The sequence below is a fragment of the Neltuma alba genome, unplaced genomic scaffold (assembly GCF_004799145.2).
Source record: "Neltuma alba isolate B1F8T4 unplaced genomic scaffold, ASM479914v2 tig00013957_pilon, whole genome shotgun sequence".
In the NCBI taxonomy this organism is placed as follows: domain Eukaryota; kingdom Viridiplantae; phylum Streptophyta; class Magnoliopsida; order Fabales; family Fabaceae; genus Neltuma; species Neltuma alba.
In genome coordinates this window covers 34,363-53,278 of record NW_021637970.1, presented here as the reverse complement: position 1 = coordinate 53,278, position 18,916 = coordinate 34,363, and the positions used below count along the sequence as shown (strand labels likewise).

The 18,916-nt window shown below is 35.8% G+C and overlaps 3 protein-coding genes and 1 pseudogene across 3 annotated transcripts; 3 read left to right on the top strand and 1 right to left on the bottom strand.

Moving 5' to 3' along the window:
- The first annotated feature begins 1,957 nt into the window (after positions 1–1,957).
- LOC114739412 (GDSL esterase/lipase At4g16230-like) lies at positions 1,958–3,477 on the top strand. Its single transcript, XM_028927472.1, has 4 exons — positions 1,958–2,210; positions 2,321–2,469; positions 2,678–2,908; positions 2,998–3,477. Exons 1-4 carry the CDS (start codon positions 1,958–1,960, stop codon positions 3,475–3,477), a joined length of 1,113 nt encoding a protein of 370 aa, XP_028783305.1.
- A 1,307-nt stretch (positions 3,478–4,784) lies between these two features.
- Positions 4,785–9,595, top strand: LOC114739411 (uncharacterized; annotated as a pseudogene).
- Positions 9,596–10,798: 1,203 nt separating this feature from the next.
- LOC114739413 (ganglioside-induced differentiation-associated protein 2) lies at positions 10,799–11,888 on the bottom strand. The gene is made up of 3 exons (XM_028927473.1): positions 11,719–11,888; positions 11,344–11,608; positions 10,799–11,043 (listed from the first exon to the last, which is right to left on the bottom strand). The coding sequence occupies exons 1-3, from the start codon at positions 11,852–11,854 to the stop codon at positions 10,824–10,826; spliced, it is 621 nt and encodes a 206-aa protein (XP_028783306.1). The 5' UTR covers positions 11,855–11,888; the 3' UTR covers positions 10,799–10,823.
- Positions 11,889–15,978: 4,090 nt separating this feature from the next.
- Positions 15,979–18,237, top strand: LOC114739404 (thiosulfate sulfurtransferase 16, chloroplastic-like). Its single transcript, XM_028927465.1, has 7 exons — positions 15,979–16,169; positions 16,261–16,338; positions 16,429–16,539; positions 16,664–16,737; positions 17,455–17,525; positions 17,654–17,707; positions 17,933–18,237. Exons 1-7 carry the CDS (start codon positions 16,090–16,092, stop codon positions 18,005–18,007), a joined length of 543 nt encoding a protein of 180 aa, XP_028783298.1. The 5' UTR covers positions 15,979–16,089; the 3' UTR covers positions 18,008–18,237.
- The last annotated feature ends 679 nt before the right edge of the window (positions 18,238–18,916 follow it).

Sequence of the window (18,916 nt, the reverse complement as noted above, 5' to 3'; positions counted from 1 at the left end):
GATGGCTCTCAGTGGCATTTTGATTGCTGCTAGTATTTATGTTATCATAGATACTGGAATTCACGTGAGCTTTTTCAATCCGAAATAATCTTGATGGAAGAAAATGTACTCGAAGGGAATGATATAGAGGAAATTAGAAAGTGGAATATAATGGTGAGTTTTTTTTTTTTTAACTTTTTAAAGGTTCTAATGTCAATCTTAGTTTTAGTTGTATGCTGATTTGTCAAAAGGGAGACAGAGTGTATAAAGAAGTTTTATTTTAACCCAGTGTAAAATATTTAAGCATAATATGGCTCCTGATCTCACTGCCCCTTTTTTTCTCATCAGCAGATCTCACGCTCACTGGAGTAAAATTTTCACGAGTAAAAAAAAAAAAAAAATAATTATTTGGAAAAAGAAAAGGAAAGGGTATTTTAGTGGCGATTTTTTAACGTGGATTTAACGACCCGACGTATAAAAATAATGCAAATTACATGTATACATATGTGGAAATTTCTTTGATCATCTAGTTTCTGTCCATGTATACTAAATATACATAAATAAAAATGTTACGCTGTCTTCAGCTAAAACAAAGCAAACATCTTCCACTTTTGTCTTATTATATATTTATTCATGCATAATTTATATTTTTATCATGCCCTAGGAATATCCTTAGCTCATTAGATTGTGCGTTAACGACCAAAATTATAAGTTTTAACTAACAAGGCAAATAGACTTGAAAGTTGCAAAGTGCTTCTCTTGTTTCTGTTCAGATGCATGGCTCATGGGGGCAATAATACTATTTAGATTTTAGATTTCATAGTGTTAATAGCCAAATCCAATGCTTTTCCAACACATAAGGGATTATTAGTATTATCAGTATACACTTTCAATAATTTCCAACAACCGATTAAGCCAAACGTAACATATTGAAATTAATTTGACTCACTCATTTAGCGAGTACAATATCAGAATCTCGTTTATTTAATAAATGAACAAAATTAAAACATGCTACTCCTAATAAAAGCCATTTACAAGTTAGCCAAAAAAATATCTGATTTTTTAATTTTGTCCCTTTACTAAACTTAGTAATCATAATACTGTACCGTCCACGAATTTAATTGAAAACATGTTAGCAATTTATTACAATTATAAAGAGGTAAGATTGGGGGAAAAAATTAACTATCACATATTTGCTGTATTTAGGACCCTATAAAATTTTACAGCTTTACCCTATAATTAAGACCAAAAGGAGTGCTCATTGAATATATTTATGTCTATTAAATTTATATGCATGCTTTACAACCAAAGAGTTTAAATTAAAGAATGAGAAAGATGACTTAGTCCCATCCATCATATATGTAGACATGGCTAGATGGATGACGATGACGATGATGATTGAGGACGGCACCATAATAACCAAGCATGTATGCATAAGCATGAGAAAGCACTATTATCATACTACTTCCGGTCCTAATTATAAAAGCCAGTTGATTAATTTGAAGAGGTTAAGGTAGTAAGTTGAGTTAGTTATTTGTCTTAAATAGGTATTATATTTCCTAAAATATCATTGCTAATCAAGTGTACTGACTAGAACCATCATTATTAGAAGGGCTATTTTGAAAAAATATATATAAATATAAGAGGCAAAGTGGATTGGGGTCATATATTTAGAACCAAATAAAAGTCAAATAGGGTCTTATATTAAGGACCGGAAGTAGTATTAATTAATTACATATATAAACATAGGATTCTCCTCTAATTCTAATTGGTTACGTTCATGCCAAATACAACATGACCATGGTCGTCGGCCATGACCAGCCCTCCGTTAATATTCATACAACATCTTTTTAACTATTTCGTTTGTTTCCCTCCTCTTACGTTTGGTGTATATAAACAAAGAGAAATCTCGTGTTTTGGCATCTCAAAATCAACACCAATAAACGCTTTCTCTGAGTGTGAAATTAAGGCGCAGAAAATGGCATCATCATTTTCTGGCCTAACAAGTTCCATTGTTCTTGTGTTTCTTTGTGTGGCCGTGCGCGTGACATACGGGACTCAGGAGAATAGGCCAGTGCTGTTCATATTTGGAGATTCAACTGCAGATGTGGGCACTAATAATTTTCTGGGAACAGGAGCAAGGGCCAATGTCCCTTACTATGGGATTGATTTTCCAAACTCTGTGGCCACGGGAAGGTTCAGCAATGGCTTCAACACTATTGACCACATTGGTAAATAGTGGTGGCCTTTTTTTTAAAGAATGCAACACGTATAATCATATGATTTTCTCAATTTCCTCGTTTGATTTTGTTTTGTTCTTGCGTTGCGAATCATGATGAAGCTAAACTATTCGGATACGTGGAGAGTCCGCCACCATACTTGGCTCTGCGATTTGATCATCCCGACACTTTCAATAAGAATGTACTAAGAGGGGTGAATTTTGCATCAGGAGGGTCTGGAATTCTCAGAGAAACTGGGAAAAAAAAATGGGTTAGTGATAACACATCTTAATTTGTTCTTTCTTCATTGAATTTTGCCATGAGGTGAAAGTTTGATATAGAACTACTATGTGTGTACACACATACAGGTGTGAGAGAATGTAAAACCATTGTGGCGTTAATTAAGAGTGTTTTATAAATGTTAGTTAGTAATCCTAAACGAAAGTACATTAATTGTATTTTAAAATGCATGTATGAAGGGCGGGGTATTACCCCTTGAGAAGCAAGTGGAACAATTTGCAGTGGTGCGATCAAGTATAGCTGAGACACTGGGGACTAATCAGACTGCAACTTTCCTTTCAAAAGCTTTGTTCATAATCAGCGTTGGAGGCAACGACCTGTTGGAATTCTCCACCAACCAAAGTGCCACCAGATTAGGCCAGAATCAATACTTGGCTGCTCTTCAATCCAACTACTACACTCAAATTCTGGTTCGTACATATTTATAATATTTCTCTTCACTCCTGAACAATATGTTGCTATATCCAACTAATGTACGTGGTGGTCGAGTGCACTGCAGAATCTATACGCATTAGGGGCAAGAAAATTTGGGATCATAAGCGTAGCAGCCATAGGGTGCTGTCCTGCAGTAAAAGCGATGAACAATAATGGAGGAGAGTGTGTGGAACCACTCAACAAATTTGCAACAGTATTCAACTCTGTAACTGCTTCCACGTTGCAGAGGTTAAGCTCTGACCTGAGGGATTTCAAGTACTCACTGGGCGATTCCTTTGCTATGACTTCAGCCGTCCTGCGAAGTCCCTCCTTGTTTGGCATAAAGGAGACGAAGAAGGCATGTTGTGGAGTTGGGAAGCTGAATGGACAAGGTCCATGCCTTAAGTCCATTAATGCTGAGCTTTGTGGAAACCGTAATGATTTCTTGTTTTGGGATTGGTTCCATCCAACTGATAAAGCTTCCTTTCTAGCAGCTTCTAAACTTTTTAACGGACCTCCCATTTTGGTCACTCCCATCAACTTCCGTCAGCTTGCTCAGATTTAGTTTCTCAGAGCACCAAATCCTTATGAAGAATATCTGAGCAGACTCTTTGGGTAAAATATTTATATCCAAATAAAGACAAGCAGAAAAGCGGGGAGTCTATATCTATTTCTGTTATATACGTTATTCAGCCTCATCACAGAAATCCCTGCTTCTTTAATTTGTTTTTGTTTTTCATTTGAAGAACTTGCAAATGAGATGGAATGCATGATCTCATTCTGACGTTGTTTGCTATTTAATATCTCAAGTTGAAGCTTATATGGCTGGCAATAAGGCATTCATTAATCTATAGTCTTTCATAAATAAACTTGTTCATAGAATGTGAATTTGCCACCAAAGAAGATTGGATGAGACGAAAGGATAGAAGAAGAATGGTGATGGGGGAGAGAAAAATGCATGGAGAGAGAGTTTGGCACTATAACTAACAGTGTAAAAAAAAAATCGGATCGGACCGGCTGGTTCAACTGGTAAACCGGTTTGGTCTGGTTCAAAGACTAAACCGGTATGAACCGGTTTAAATAAATATATTGATATTTATCTTATTTTTTCTCATTTAGCTCATAATATCTCAATTATTATAGATTTAAATGAATTTTAATAATGAGTTTGATATCAATAACTATTAATTTTAGTTATTGAAAAATTATAAAGATCAAAATTCTCAATATTGTTGTACTTTATTATTATTACAATCAAATTCTTATTGTATTTCTTTATATTTTGTTATTAGTAATTATTAGTATTGTTATATTTTGTCATTTTTAATTAAATTATATTATTTTAGTATGACCGGTTTGATCTCGAGTTGACCCCGATCTAACCCATTAACCCTTGAACCACTACTTCAACCGGTTTTAGTGTCCGGTCCGGTTTTTTATTCCTTGATAACTAAACAAAACTGCGACTTGTAAATTCAACGAAAACAAATTTACACGAGGTCACTAACATTCCTAACCTATCCATGGCCACAGCGTCCTGCAACAAAGTGAGAATTGATTCGGGTAAAAATGAACTTAATAAAATTGAATTTGAGTCATGCTGGATTCCGGAAGGCAAAAAGGACTGGGAGATCGAAAGAGATAGCTTTGAGGACATTGATATTGATAAAGCAGTGAGCATGACACGTTCATGTGGGGCCAAAGAACGTCGGACTGTTGATATTTTTTACGGCATTTGCCAACAGTCATTCCAACTCGCTCTTTTGGTCAAATCTTCATTTCTAACTTAGCGATTAAGACTGTTTAAAAAAAAAAAAAAAGCTCGATTGCTTGACTTCAGGAGTCAATGTTGGGTTTCCTGTGTAATTTCTGAAACACAGTGTACCTTCAAATTAATGTCCATGGAGAGTCAAGTCAGGAGCATGTCCGAGGCAATGGATTTGAGACCCGATTGGAGCGATCTTCCGTCAGAACTCTGGCCGAAGATCGCCAAATCTCTCCACAATCACGTCGATCTTGTTAGATTTCGCAGCGTCTGCAAGTCATGGCGATCCTCGATCCCTTCCTCTCTCCCTAACTCTCCTTCTTTATTCCCTTTCCAGATCCCCCATCCCATCAATCCCTCCAAGTTCGTTTTTCTCTCTCAGTCCACTATTTATCGAATCGAATCACCCCACCAACCCTCATCTTCTCACAAAGGCTGGTTAATCAAACTAGAAGGACAATCAAATCCCTCACAATCTCATGCTCTTCGTCTCCTAAACCCACTTTCCGACCGAAAAATCTCGAAATCGCGCATCTCTTCCCGGAGAATATTGAATCTGCTGGACTATCGGGCGGTGGAGTTATACAAATCATATAGCCTCCAGGAGTGCGGATTTCCTATAAAGAAAGTCGTGTTCTTCCCGACCTCGTGTTGGTCTGACGTGAATGATTCTGTGGCCTGCTGTATCTATCAGGAGGGTAAGTTGGCGTTGTTCAAACGAGGAGACAACCAATGGAGACTCGTTGATGATTTGAATTATTACTACGATGATGTTATTGTGTATAAAGGTCAGCTTTATGTGACAGATAGGTGGGGTACCATATCATGGATCGACACATCCTCGTTGAAGTTGATCCAATATTCGCCTCCCTTGTGTGGTTTTGGACACAAGAAGCATTTGGTTGAGTCATGTGGGAACCTTTTTGTTGTTGATAGGTACTATGATAGTGAACCCAGGAGACCATATTATGAAGCTTCGGTTGTGAACTTTAAGGTTTATAGATTGGATGAAGAGTGGGGGACATGGGTGGATGTGAAGGATTTGGAAGACAGAGTGTTTATATTGGGAAATAGCTGTAACTTGTCTGTTTCCGCTAATGACTTTGCTGGGTATGCAGGAAACTGCATTTTCTTCATTGATATTTTTGATGTTCGAGTGTACAACCTAGGTGATGGTAGCACCATGACCTTGGAACTTGATCCATGTACTTCAAAACTGTTTTGGCCTCCCCCTTCTTGGCTCAGAATCTAAGCACAAAGCCAATCTTAAAAATATTCGACTCGTCCAAGGTAGAATATACTCCCTTTTCTTATAACTTGATTCTTTATTACTTGTCTGACATGCTTATTCTGTTAAATACTGTGCCTTAGCTTGCACAGACATCACCAATCGAGACCAAAACACGGCGGAACTGTAATTGATGATGCAGTTTATTTGTCAAATGTCATGATCTCTCTCTCTGTTTGATACTAATGATTCCAAATAGAGTTATACATGAAAGAGACAAATGATGATTGGGCTAGCTAAACGTTTGTTATTTATAATGAGTCTGTTCAATTCATGAGCAGATGGACTTGATGATTCATGACGTTTCTGCATATTGTGGGGAGTCCAATCTGACCGTGCTATGGTATCGTGCGTTAGTTGTGCTTAGAAAATGAAGGCGCAAGCTGTGAGAAATTAAGGTCATTCAACTTCAAGCTTCTGGATGATACAACTACGTAGCTGGATTCAGCCACTGTCAAATAGGACCATGTTGCCAAAATAAGGGTGGGTGCGTGAGTCCCCCTCCTGTAAAAGGGGCACCTCTCATGAATCCCCATCGAGAGAGAAAGGTGCTCTGTTTATTATCCTCTTAATTTTTTAAATAGGATTGTCTCTTATACTTAACCAAAAAAACAAAAAAGTCAAATTGTCTAAAAAAAAAAAAGCCGCAGCGTGACATTATTTTTATTTTTCGGTCGGCAGTTAAACTGCCGAATATGTTTTGATTTACTTCTTATTGATAATCTCTTTCCATCTACTCAATGTATAGCTATTTTTTTCAGTACCAATAAATAGGAATATTCAAAGGCAAAACAGCAAACTTTTTTTGCTAACAAAAGAAGAGAGCAAACTGTAGTAAGCTTTTTAAAAGTTTGTTATAAGATGGACGGGTCAGGGATTTTTTTTCCTATCAACCATATCATTAAAATATTGAAATGAATATTTATTAAAATGTGTCTCTGTCTCTATCAAACAACTTTAAATGTTATGAAGATTAAAATATTTGGGATGTCCGTGCTCATTTTAAGTTCCATTCTGAGTAGAAAAATGTTGAGAAATTAAACAAACTACAAATTTCTGACCCCAAAAAAAAAAACAAAAGTACAAATAAAAAATATTATTGTATTATTGATTACATTTTACGAGCCATCTCTTGTCACGTTTCCGAACTCATGATCGATAACATAAGTTTAAATATTTCTGAAGAATATTAGAGCAAACCTTTACTAAAATAACCAAATAAAGAAAATGGAGCGATACGGGGAGTCTACTTCTATTAGGTTAACTTATAATGCCGTTGGCATAAAAAAACCTTGTTTTTTAGCTTTTGTTTTTTCATTTGAAGAGCTTTCAGATAAGATGGAATGGATGTGATCTCATTCTGACATTTTTTGTTATTTACAATATCTCATGTTGAAGATGCTTTTACATATATACATAAATAAAATAATTATGTGACATGTCCATTTAATTGCAGCATTGTCTATATATATATATGAGGTGAAATAATCTGGGAAAAAAAATTAAAGGTATGCTTGTTGACATGAATATTAAATCAAAACGCTGAGAATTCATAGAATGTGAATTTGCCAGCAAATAAAACAGAGTGGAGGAAGAGAGAGAAAGGTGAAGAAGAATGGAGTGGAGAAATTAAAAAAGATCAAGAGAAGAGAGAGGACGGGGGTGAGAGAAGAAGTGGAAAGAAGAAAGGATGGGGCAGAAGAAACGAAGAGTGGAAGGATAAATGTGGGGGGAAGAGAAAAATTAAGACACGGGGGCACAAAAAGAGAGATTTTTTTTTTCGAATTAAATATAAACACCTCTTTTAATAAAAAATTTAATTTCAATTCTCTGTCTAAAAGTTTAACAAACTGCAACATTGTATTCAATAAAACACATTTACATGAGGTGGCTAACATTAATTCCGGCAACAAAGTGGGGATCGAGAGAGAGGAGGCGCACGTGTTGGCTGTCTCCCCCTTCGCACATTCATCCGCTGCCCAGGTGTCGAAGTGTTGTTGATTTTTATCGTCAACTTGCTCTTTTGATCAAATATATGCGTTTCTTTTTAAATTTAAAGGCACGCTCACTGACGATACAAGATTAAAGACGAGATGAGTTTTTATGCTATTATGCCATTGACTTAACATCCACTTTTTATTTATTATGGAATCAAACTCGCTGCTTTTTATTGAGAAAAAAATTATTGATGCCACTAACTTAGCGTTTAAGGCTGTTTTTTTTTTAAAAAAAAAACCTGTGTAATTTCCGAAACATGGTAGTAGCTGGAATCCTTGTGAGCTTCTGTGTTGGAACGACAAATGTCCATGGAGAGTCAACTCAAGAGCGTATCGGAGTCAAATTGGTGCGATCTTCCGTCGGAACTCTGGCCCCAGATCTGCAAATCTCTCCACAATCACATCGACCTTGTCCGATTTCGTAGCGTCTGCAAGTCATGGCGATCCTCAATACCTCCCTCTCTCCTAACTCTCCTTCTTTATTCCCTCTCCGAATCCCCCATCCCAGCAATCCCTCCAAGTTCGTTTTTCTCTCTCAGTCCACTATTTATCGAATCGAACCACCCCACCAACCCTCACCTTCTTCTCCCAAAGGCTGGTTAATTAAAGTAGGAAAATCAAATCCCTCACAACCTCATGCTCTTCGTCTCCTAAACCCACTTTCCGACCAAAAAATCCCGAAACCACGCCGCTCTCCTCGGAGAAGATTGAACCTGCTGGACTATCGGGCGGTGGAGTTATACAAATCATATAGCCTCCAGCAGTCCGGATTTCCTATAAAGAAAGTCGTGTTCTTCCCGACCTCGTGTTGGTCTGACGTAAAGGATTCTGTGGCCTGCTGTATCTATCAGGAGGGTAAGTTGGCGTTGTTCAAACATGGAGACAACAAATGGACGCTCGTGGATGGTAAGAATTATTACTATGATGATGTTATTGTGTACAAAGGTCAGCTTTATGTGACAGATTGGGGGGGTACCGTATCATGGATCGACACATCCTCGTTGAAGCTGATTCAATATTCGCCTCCCTTGTGTGGTTTGGGACACAAGAAGCATTTGGTTGAATCTAGTGGGAATCTTTATATTGTTGATAGGCACTATGGCAGTGAACGCACAAGGCCGGATGATGAAGCTTCGGTTGTGGATTTTAAGGTTTACAGGTTGGATGAAGAGTGGGGGAAATGGGTGGCTGTGAAGGATTTGGAAGACAGAGTGTTTATATTGGGAAATAGCAGCAACCTGTCGGTTTCTGCCAATGATTTTGCTGGGTATGCAGGAAACTGTATTTTCTTTACTGATATTTTTGATGTTCGGGTGTACAACCTGGGTGATGGAGGCACCATGACCTCTAAACTTGATCCTCGTAGTTCAAAACCGTTTTGGCCTCCCCCTTCCTGGATCAGAATCTAAGCACATTACAATATTTGACTCATACAGGTAGAATATAGTCCCTTTTCATATAACTTGATTCTTTATTACTTGTTCCACATGTTTAGTCTCTTAAAACACTGTTCCTTAGCTTATATATCACCAATATACATAAATATATATAAAATGTAGACCAAAACTAACGAGTTATATATGCTAGTATATGAAACAAATGATGATTGAATTGAACCAATTAAACGGTTGTTATGGTGAGTCTGTCCAATTCATGAGCACTGGGGACACGGCGTTTTTGCATACTGGGGGATGTCCAATCCGACTGTGCTGCGGTGGTAGGTTGCAGCATTTGTGCTTTGGTTATGGTTAGAAAAATGAAAGTGCAGGCAATAGGAAGGAGGGTTCATTCAACGTCAAGCATCTGGACGAGACAACTACCTGGATCCAGTCGCTGACAAGTGGGCCCGGCCTGGCATTATTTCTATTTTCTATCTGCAGTCATGAATTTTAATTAGAAAATGTGTTCATCTTTAGTGGGCGAGAGCCTGTTGTGCATAAAAAAAACAAAAAAGCGATTAATACATTTCGATTTACTACTCATTGCTAAGCTTTATACGAAGTTCTTATAAAAAAGAGATCAGAGAAATTTTTTTTTGTCATAGACCATCGTTAAAATGTTGAAATAAACAAACATTTATTGAAATGTGATCCTATCTGTGTTAAACACTTTTCAAAATTACTAAGATAAAAATATTTGAGATATTCGTGCTGGTAATTTCTTGAGTATAAAGAATGTTGAGAAATTAAACAAATTACATGCAAAAAATAATGTATTATTAAAAATATGTTATAAGCTATCTGTTATCTTGTTTCCAAACTTATGATTCATGATAATATAAGTTAAATGGTTTGCGGAGCGTGCAACCCCAATTATATTGATAATGACGCAGTATGTGTGACGATGTTATTTATCGTATCATCTTGGGAACCTTTTTAAGATGCGTGCCTGAGGTGTTATTGTCAAACGCGTGTGGCTCTACAAAAACAGAGTAACATTCTTTTATCCAAATTGGAGAATGTTGAATGTTGAAACTTTCTAATCATATATTAAGCTGTCACTCGATTATTAAACTTAACACATTTAAATTAAGTCCAATGAGAAATTAACTATGTGAGTCATGGCCTTTTATTGAAATTAGATTGGTCTCTGAACAATAAAATACAACTTAATATATGATATTAATTCCAAAATATCTATTCACAGGAGTACAGGGGAATCAGCTAAAAATTTAAAATGGACATAAAACTTTAAGTGATACAAAAAAAAAGCCTTTCATATGCAATATACATGACGAAATTTTAGTTCAAACGCCAACCAAAAAAAAAAAAGGGTTCTATCTGTCTGAGCTGTTCTTAGTTTCTCCTCCTTCGTTTTTGTGCTCTGCAACTGCAAGCAAAGAGTGGGAAGGGGGAATGATCCTATGAGATGCACCTCATGGAGTAGGTGGAGATAGGGGATTCAATGGACGATGGATGGCACACCCTGGCGTGATCGCTCTCCAATCCATAATCCATCAGGGGCCTATATTCCAAGTCTTCATCGTGATCGTACACAAACTCTGGTATTTCCACCTCATTCCTCTTGACATTTTCCCACAGATAGGCCAGCCTGCTCACGTACCTTACCTTCCCGTACAACCTACCACACCCAAATAAAACCTCTTGACAGAATGTCTAACATTTTTAATTATTCTCTCTGCTTTCCGCTTTACTAATTCCTTTTTTTTCCCTTCATGTTGGATTCTTTGGATTAGAATATTTTTTAAATCCTGAATTTAGCTAATTTGTCCCCTCCAAGAAAGGGAGAGAAAGCAGAAGATCCAATTTGTTGTTAGACGACTAAACGCTAACCAACCATAAATGCTTATATTAGCAAATCTGATTGTATCAAAACTAAATTGCGCCAAACTGAAAAGCGTTTGAAAACCTGAAGCCTTACCCAGCATTGAAGAGAAAACGGCCAAACGTGGCGAGGAAAAGCCGCGCCTGGAGGCCTGGGTGCACAAAATACACGGCCTCCAAATTTTCCTTTGCATTCAACGGAATCGCATCGTAGATTGATCTCAAGGCCGATATTCCTGGAAAATTCTCGCTCCGCTGAACGCCGGTATGAACATATAACACCGAGAATTTCTTCTTCTCCAGTTTCGGGAAAATCCTCTCCTCTAAATACCTTCTTAGAAGGTCAACGCTCACCAGCCGAGCTGGCACGCAAGGAAATCGATCAAGAAAATTGCCACGGAGAGAAAAACGAAAGATATGATCGAATGATTGTGAAGAATACAAAGAACGATGACTGGGTGAGTGAATTTACCAGGGAAAAACTTGCCGATGATGCGAAGGATCTTGCGGCCTTGCTTGTCTCTGCCTCTGATCTTGAAGACCTGCGATTTGTGAAGTAACTCTAGTTTCTCGATCTCGGATATGTTATCACTCATTATCTTGTTCATCAGAGTTCTTCTTCAGTTCTGGGAATTGACGGCAACAGAATAAAATCGGGTCGCGGGATGTTATGGAATGGGATTTGCGTGTAAAAGTGGAAAATTGAAGACGATGAGAACGGATATCTTAATCTTAAATAGAATAAAAATAATCATGCTTTAATTTAATTTTATTAAAATTATAATAATTATATACATTTCAACAAAATTGGAAATAATAATTTTGTCCAAGATAATTTCATTCAATTTTAATTTTATATGCCAATTTTATTATATAACTAGTTATTAAATGTCGTAATTTATAAAAATATTAATTTAGGCACCATGGTTAGATTCGATAAGATTTAGATAAGTTTGTTGATGATAATGATTATATAATGGTAATATCTTAATACTGTAAATATGTATGATTTATCAACATCAGGATGATTAAATATATAAAAAATAAAGTGGAGTAAACCCGTAAATGTAGTGAGATATTGATAAGATATAGCAATAAGGATTAAATTAAAGTTGAGCGAAAATTTATGATTTTCTCACACAAAAATCATGTTAAATTTATATGTTTCTAGTAAATTAAAAAATTTAAATGATTTTAATGGGAAAAAAATTGGCCACCGATTTTTATATAATTAAAAAGTTTATATAACAAGAAATTCATGTTGCCCCAGGGGTCGCAGAACCACGGTTCCGGGTTTTGACCGAGATATCGGGTCACAGGGGCATATTCCTATGCGTATCCTGTTGTAATTTGAATTAAATACAAATAAAAATAATTGGGCCCTATTCACCCAAAAAAAAATTGGGCCCTATTTGTTATTAAAATTGAAATCACTTATAAGAATTTTTTATATAACTTGAGATAAAACTTTTGTTATATATTTATTTTATATTTTGTAAATCAAAATAAAAAAATTGATTATAAATCATTCTAAGTAGGATCTTAGTTTAGTCTAATTAGTTGGGTTCATAAAGTAATACAAAGTGTAATACTATCTCGAGTTGTAAATATAAAAAACTAGTTGACTAATTTAAGTAGATTAAGAAAATAAGTTAAATTAGTTATTTGCAATAAATAGGTATTGACTTTCCTAAAATATCCTTACTAATCAAGTGTATTGGTTAGAATTATTATTATTAGAAGGATTATCTTAGGAAAAAAATACATAAATATGAAAGATAAAGTGGATTGAGGTTTTATATTTAGAATCAAATTAAAAGTTAAATAAGTTCTTATAATAGTATTAAAGACCGGAGGTAGTAGCATGTTTCAGAATATAACCAATAAAAAAGGTCTAACGATTATATGAGAATATTACTGGTTAAGGTTATTATGCAGCCTAATACTTAAAAAAAAAAAAAAGAAACCTTGTTGTTATGTTTGAGCTTGATCACTTGATAGGTGAAGTTCACATTTTCTAAAATCAATCCATATTCTTTTATTCCACAGAGCAAAGAAAAAGGAGAAAAAAATGTGAAGTTCCTTTGAAACGAGGAAAATAGAAAATAAAGAAAGAAAATGTCAGATAATCTCAATCATGCCAGAATTCAATGGCGAGTTTGTTGTGCCATCGCGGTCCTCATCATTGACCACGATTTTAAAACCAAATGGAAAAAGTATTGTTCATATCACTGACCACGATTTTAAATTTTAAAACCAAATGGAAAAATAATGTTCATGCTTTTGGGTGATTTGTAAAGCCTAACAAAAAAAAAAAAGAGAATCTAAAAAGGATGAAAAGCTTTTCATCAGTTAAGACTGATGAATTCGGAACAAAATGTTTGCAAAAGCAGAGAGGTATTACTTCTTGTTATTAATATAAAAATTAATTGACCAATTTAAGTAGATTAAAAAAATTTATTAAGTTGTTTATTTGTAATAAATAGATACTGTATTATCTAAAATACCTATACTAATTAAGTATATTAGTTTTAATATTTGATGAAATATTTATCACGTGTAACTACTATAAAGACCATCTTAAAAAAAATAAATTAAATTAAGATATTATACTAAATTAAAAATCAAACTAATTTTTATATTAAGAGTTTGAGATAGTAATATAATTTTCCCAATGATACATAGATTTGAATGGTTGATCTGACGTGTTTAAAAATTGGTACTCCTCTAGTCCTTAATATAATATCCATTTAACTAATTTGATTATATTAAGGAAGTCAGGTAAGTTAATTAATTATAAGAAATGTGATACATTTTTTCTAAAACACCATAATCATCTTTCTTAATACCTCCTTTCCCTCTTTTACTTGATTATGGTTGAAGGAATATCTATAGGGATAATTTAGAAAAAATAGATAAATATGATAAATGGATCTTATATTTAAAACTAAAATCAACTCAATAATTATGTCCTATATCAAGGACAGGAGGAGTACGTCATTTCTCGAGCCACATTTTCCACCTACGTTCTCATAGTCATATTTATGTCCTCGTTCATCTTCCTCACAAAAAACTATGCGGCTCTGTTTGGATAGCACCCCAAACCATGGTTTGGGGAAAATGCTACCCAAACAGCCTCTCCAAAAATCAAAACCATGGTTTTGGGTCAAAACCATGGTTTTGACTCCAAAACCATGGTTTTGGAAAAAGCAAAATTTTTTTGCTTTTGGAGAAAAAAGGGAGAGTGTGAGGGCCTATATGATATGTATCTTGTTATTTTTTTTATAAACATATTTTTTTATAAATATATTTAATCTTATATTTTATAAATATATATAGACATTAATTATTTATTAATTATATTATCTTATGTATTATTAATTATATTGGTAAAAAATATATTATTAACAATTTTATTTCTTCAAATTAAAATATATCATAAAATCTATTTTTTCTGTAATTATCATATTAACTTATGTCTTTTTTTTAGTAATTTGTATATATAAAAAGTGCTTCTGATAACAACTATCCAAACACTCTCACTTCTCAGAATCACTTTTTTACAAAATCTATTCTTCACAGAATCTATTTTTTCCAGAATCTATTCTCCAGAATCACTTTTCCAAACCACGGTTTGGTTTCATCCAAATACACCCGCAATCTCAGAAAGAGGGATTATTTGATGTCACTTTCAGGGAGAGAGGCCCATTTCATGGCCCAATCTTCTGCCCATGATGCATTAAAGAATGGGCTTGAAATATGAAAAACAAGTTTAATACTTCCATGTTTCATTGCATTTGATCTCTCTCCCTCTCTGCTCTCAGAAAGATGAATGATTTAATGGGACTTTTTCACGTGTAAATTACTAAAAAAAATATATAAATAAGAAGCATCCATAAGAAAGGCAAATTTATTATTTACATAATGAATTAATAATTAATATGTACATATGTTTTGATAGAATCATGGGTTTTCTCTCAAAAAATAGAAAAATTGGCTTCTTGAAAAATCATGGCTTTAGCTTTTAAACCGTGATATTGATATAATAATCAATTATTGGGGTTTTAATGAAAGTGTTTAGATGGTTATCTCTCCAAAGCCATGCCAGTACCCTTAAGAAAATGTCAAGGCGTGGCCAAGCAGGCGGAACAAATCTTGCCACGTGGACAAGAAGTAGGAAGAGCTATCCACGACTGTCAGTGGCAAATCGCCAGGGTTCGTAGCAGGCGATCACCACTGAATTGGTCTGAGCCTCTGAGGTGCGGGGGCCGCGGGACCCACATTTGTTATTATTTCTTGGAATTTGAAACTGGGCTTATCCATACCAAAACTTCACGTCATATCCAATGCATCACCACTACCTTCTGATCTGGCCTAAGGAATTATTTCTTCTAAATTTAAAAACTATGTAATATTTTAAAAATATTTTAGGACTAGAATATGTATTTTCATATTTATAATTTTTTACTTTTGGCCAAAAAAATATTTATAATTTTTTACATTATTTCAATTTCTACTCTATTTTGTTATAGTATTTTCAAACATTTCTATCTCAAACATTGTATTAATTGGCCCAAAAACAAACAAATTAAAAGGCCCGATTAAAAGATAAAGAACGTGATCAGTACACCTGCTGATGACGTGGCATTAATCCATTAGCGAAGCACGCCGCTCGCTCCTTCGCGCTCTCATCTTCGTAAGTAGTGTATAAAAAAGACGAGCCCACTTCTTGGCCGCTACCGTGCTCTGTTCTCGTTCTCACTTTCCGCTTGGCAATTGAAAACCATTCGTTTCCACTTCCCTTTCATTCTCAAGCTCTCTGAAACACCACCATCACAAAACCATGATGACGACGTCGATTCGTATCTCCGGCTTCCTCCTCTCTCCTCCTCTCCGCTCCGCCAAGCTGGATCATGCTCCAAGGTTACTTAATTCACTCAATTGTGATATTATTCTACGTTACGTGTTTCTGTTTCTGTTTCTCTTCTTGATGTTCGTGATTAATTGCATGCAGAATTTCATTTCTGAAACCGTTGAAGTCTCGTCAGGCGCGGAGCGTTAGTGTTGTTAAAGCCAACTTTCCAAACTACTGGTGCGTATACTGAACGGGAATCGAATTGAATTGTTGCATTTTCTTTCTGTTAGATTGAATTTTATTTTCGTGTTCCTTTGAATTCTCAAGCACGAAAGCTGCTCTGAACGGGAATTTGGAGACCGTCGGAGTTCCGACGTCGGTGCCAGTGCGTGTAGCCCATGAGCTGCTTCTTGCTGGACATCGCTATTTGGATGTGAGGTTAGATAAAACTCATCCGTAGCGCATGGTTCAGTAATTTTTTTTTTTTTGGGGGAATTGACGTTTCCAGAGAGTTCCGATTCAATTCGAAATCACTCGTCGTTCCTTGCTTGCTTGCTTGTAGAACTCCCGAAGAATTCAACGCAGGACACGCTCCAGGCGCAATTAACGTACCATACATGTACAGAGTTGGATCAGGTTCTCTTGATTTCTCTCTAAGAGAGCAATTACAGTGAATGCATGGCACGGAAGAAATTCTGTGCTACACCTCTTTTTTGAAGTGAAAAATGCTAAAAATTAATTTGGAGGTTCGGTAGCGACAGTAGCCACTCTGTTTTAGATTATTCCCGATGTCGAAGTTCTCGCACTCCATTCATAGTTAGTTTATTTGTTTATTTTCTTCTTTCGGCATAAGTATAATATCCAAGAGCAAGTTATCTAGAATTAGATTCCTCTGTCACTGTGCTTATTGGTCATTGATTACTGGCTGTTGTTGCCAACTGATTCTCTAGTTTGAATATTTCTTTAGATAATATTCGAAATATGTGATCTGGTTGTAAGGGAATGTGGGATACTTTTTCTTGCCTGCGTTCCATGTGAGGTAGAATAAGCTCATTTCGCTTAGTAAATGATGCAAAAATACAAGTCCTGACAATGTGTCCTGCCTTAATTCTAAGCCTTAGGATGAATATGGTACCTTACCAGAGTTTCCTCATCACAGGAAAATGTTTTCTCCGAATATTAATTGAAGAATATGGTCCCTTACCAGAGTTTCCTCATCACAGGAAAATGTTTTCTCCGAATATTAATTGAAGAATATGGTCCCTTACCAGAGTTTCCTCATCACAGGAAAATGTTTTCTCCGAATATTAATTCTTCAATTATCCTAATATGGATTTTATGGCATTTATGCAGGTATGACAAAGAATGCCAATTTTGTTGCAGAAGTCTCATCACATTTTAGAAAAGATGATGAGATTATTGTTGTGAGTGTACAATCTCTTAAATTTTCATTTGATGCGTTTATAAATTTTCATTTGCTGCGTTTGGACTCTGTATGCTATATTCGTGTTTTGAAAAGATTGTTTCTGATGTTGATACTGTTTTTTTACAGGGTTGTCAACTTGGTAAAAGGTCCATGATGGCTGCTACTGACTTGTTAGTTGCTGTAAGTTCCTTCTTCAACACCATAACCTGCAATTTGGGCAAGCCTCATTGTTTGGTTGTAGTTGAATTTGGTGGAATGTCAGAATCAAATTTTGTTTTTCCGCACAGGGGCATCGTTCAGAATTTAATACATACTTATTACCAATTCCAATTACAAGTTACAATCCTGATGATTAAAAATTACAGAGTAACTTTCGGTGATTGGAATTTTTTTCCCTTTGTGCAGGGATTTTCTGGAATTACAGACATAGCTGGTGGATTCGCTGCTTGGACTCAAAATGGACTTCCAACAGAACAGTGAAGTGCCAAGGCGGGACTTACAACTTTTAAACTGTATAGAATTAGGTTTCTTGCTGGGAGTTCCATGAATTTGTGATTCAAACACTTCCTTAAGTTATTAACAACTTTGATACTGGAATCGCGACGAAGAAGAAAAAAAATCATGGTAAACGAAGAAGGAAAAACATTATGGTAATGTATATCTTTGTTGATAATAATAAATAAAGTGCCTTGATTATTTTCAGTTCCAAATAGTACTTCTGATGTGTTGTAGAGGTCGTCCTCGTCTTAGACATTGGGGGGCAAGAATGAATCAGACGTGCCCAACCCAGGCCTGAGACAATAGGAATTAGAGATGCGTAGAACCCTCAAATCCATTTCAGCTGGGCTTGACTCTGTGTGCGCGCGCGCGTTGCTAAGGCATGTAGACGTGACCATGATAAATATTTGTCTTCCATTTGTTTTTTTTTTTGGTTGCCCAGAGTGTTCTCTCATCCGAACGGTAAAAGATTAATCTCTCGGAGTACTATCAGGCGTCGTAGTGGGAATCCTTCCCAACAGTGTTTTTTCCATATATACCGCTCCAAGAATCAAATCCAAGACATATGTTTAAAGAGCTTAAGTCCCTTTCACTGGGACCAACACTTGTTGCTTCTTCCATTTGTTTTTTGTTTTTAAACGAAATCCTTCCTTTTCTCGTCACTCCGCCCTTCCACCCCCCCGGGGAAAAAAACCGAAAAAAAAAACCTCTTCGTGGTGTTTTTCCGAGCTATCTATTTTTTTCCCCCAAGAAAAAGGAAAACCCATCCGCTGACGATCTAGCCCCCAAACGTTCATGTTGGACCAAGGTATTGGGCTTCACATATTCTTTTCGCCCATTTCTTTTGGGCTAAAACAATTAGTTTGGGCCACCTAGATGTAAGAGTTAGAC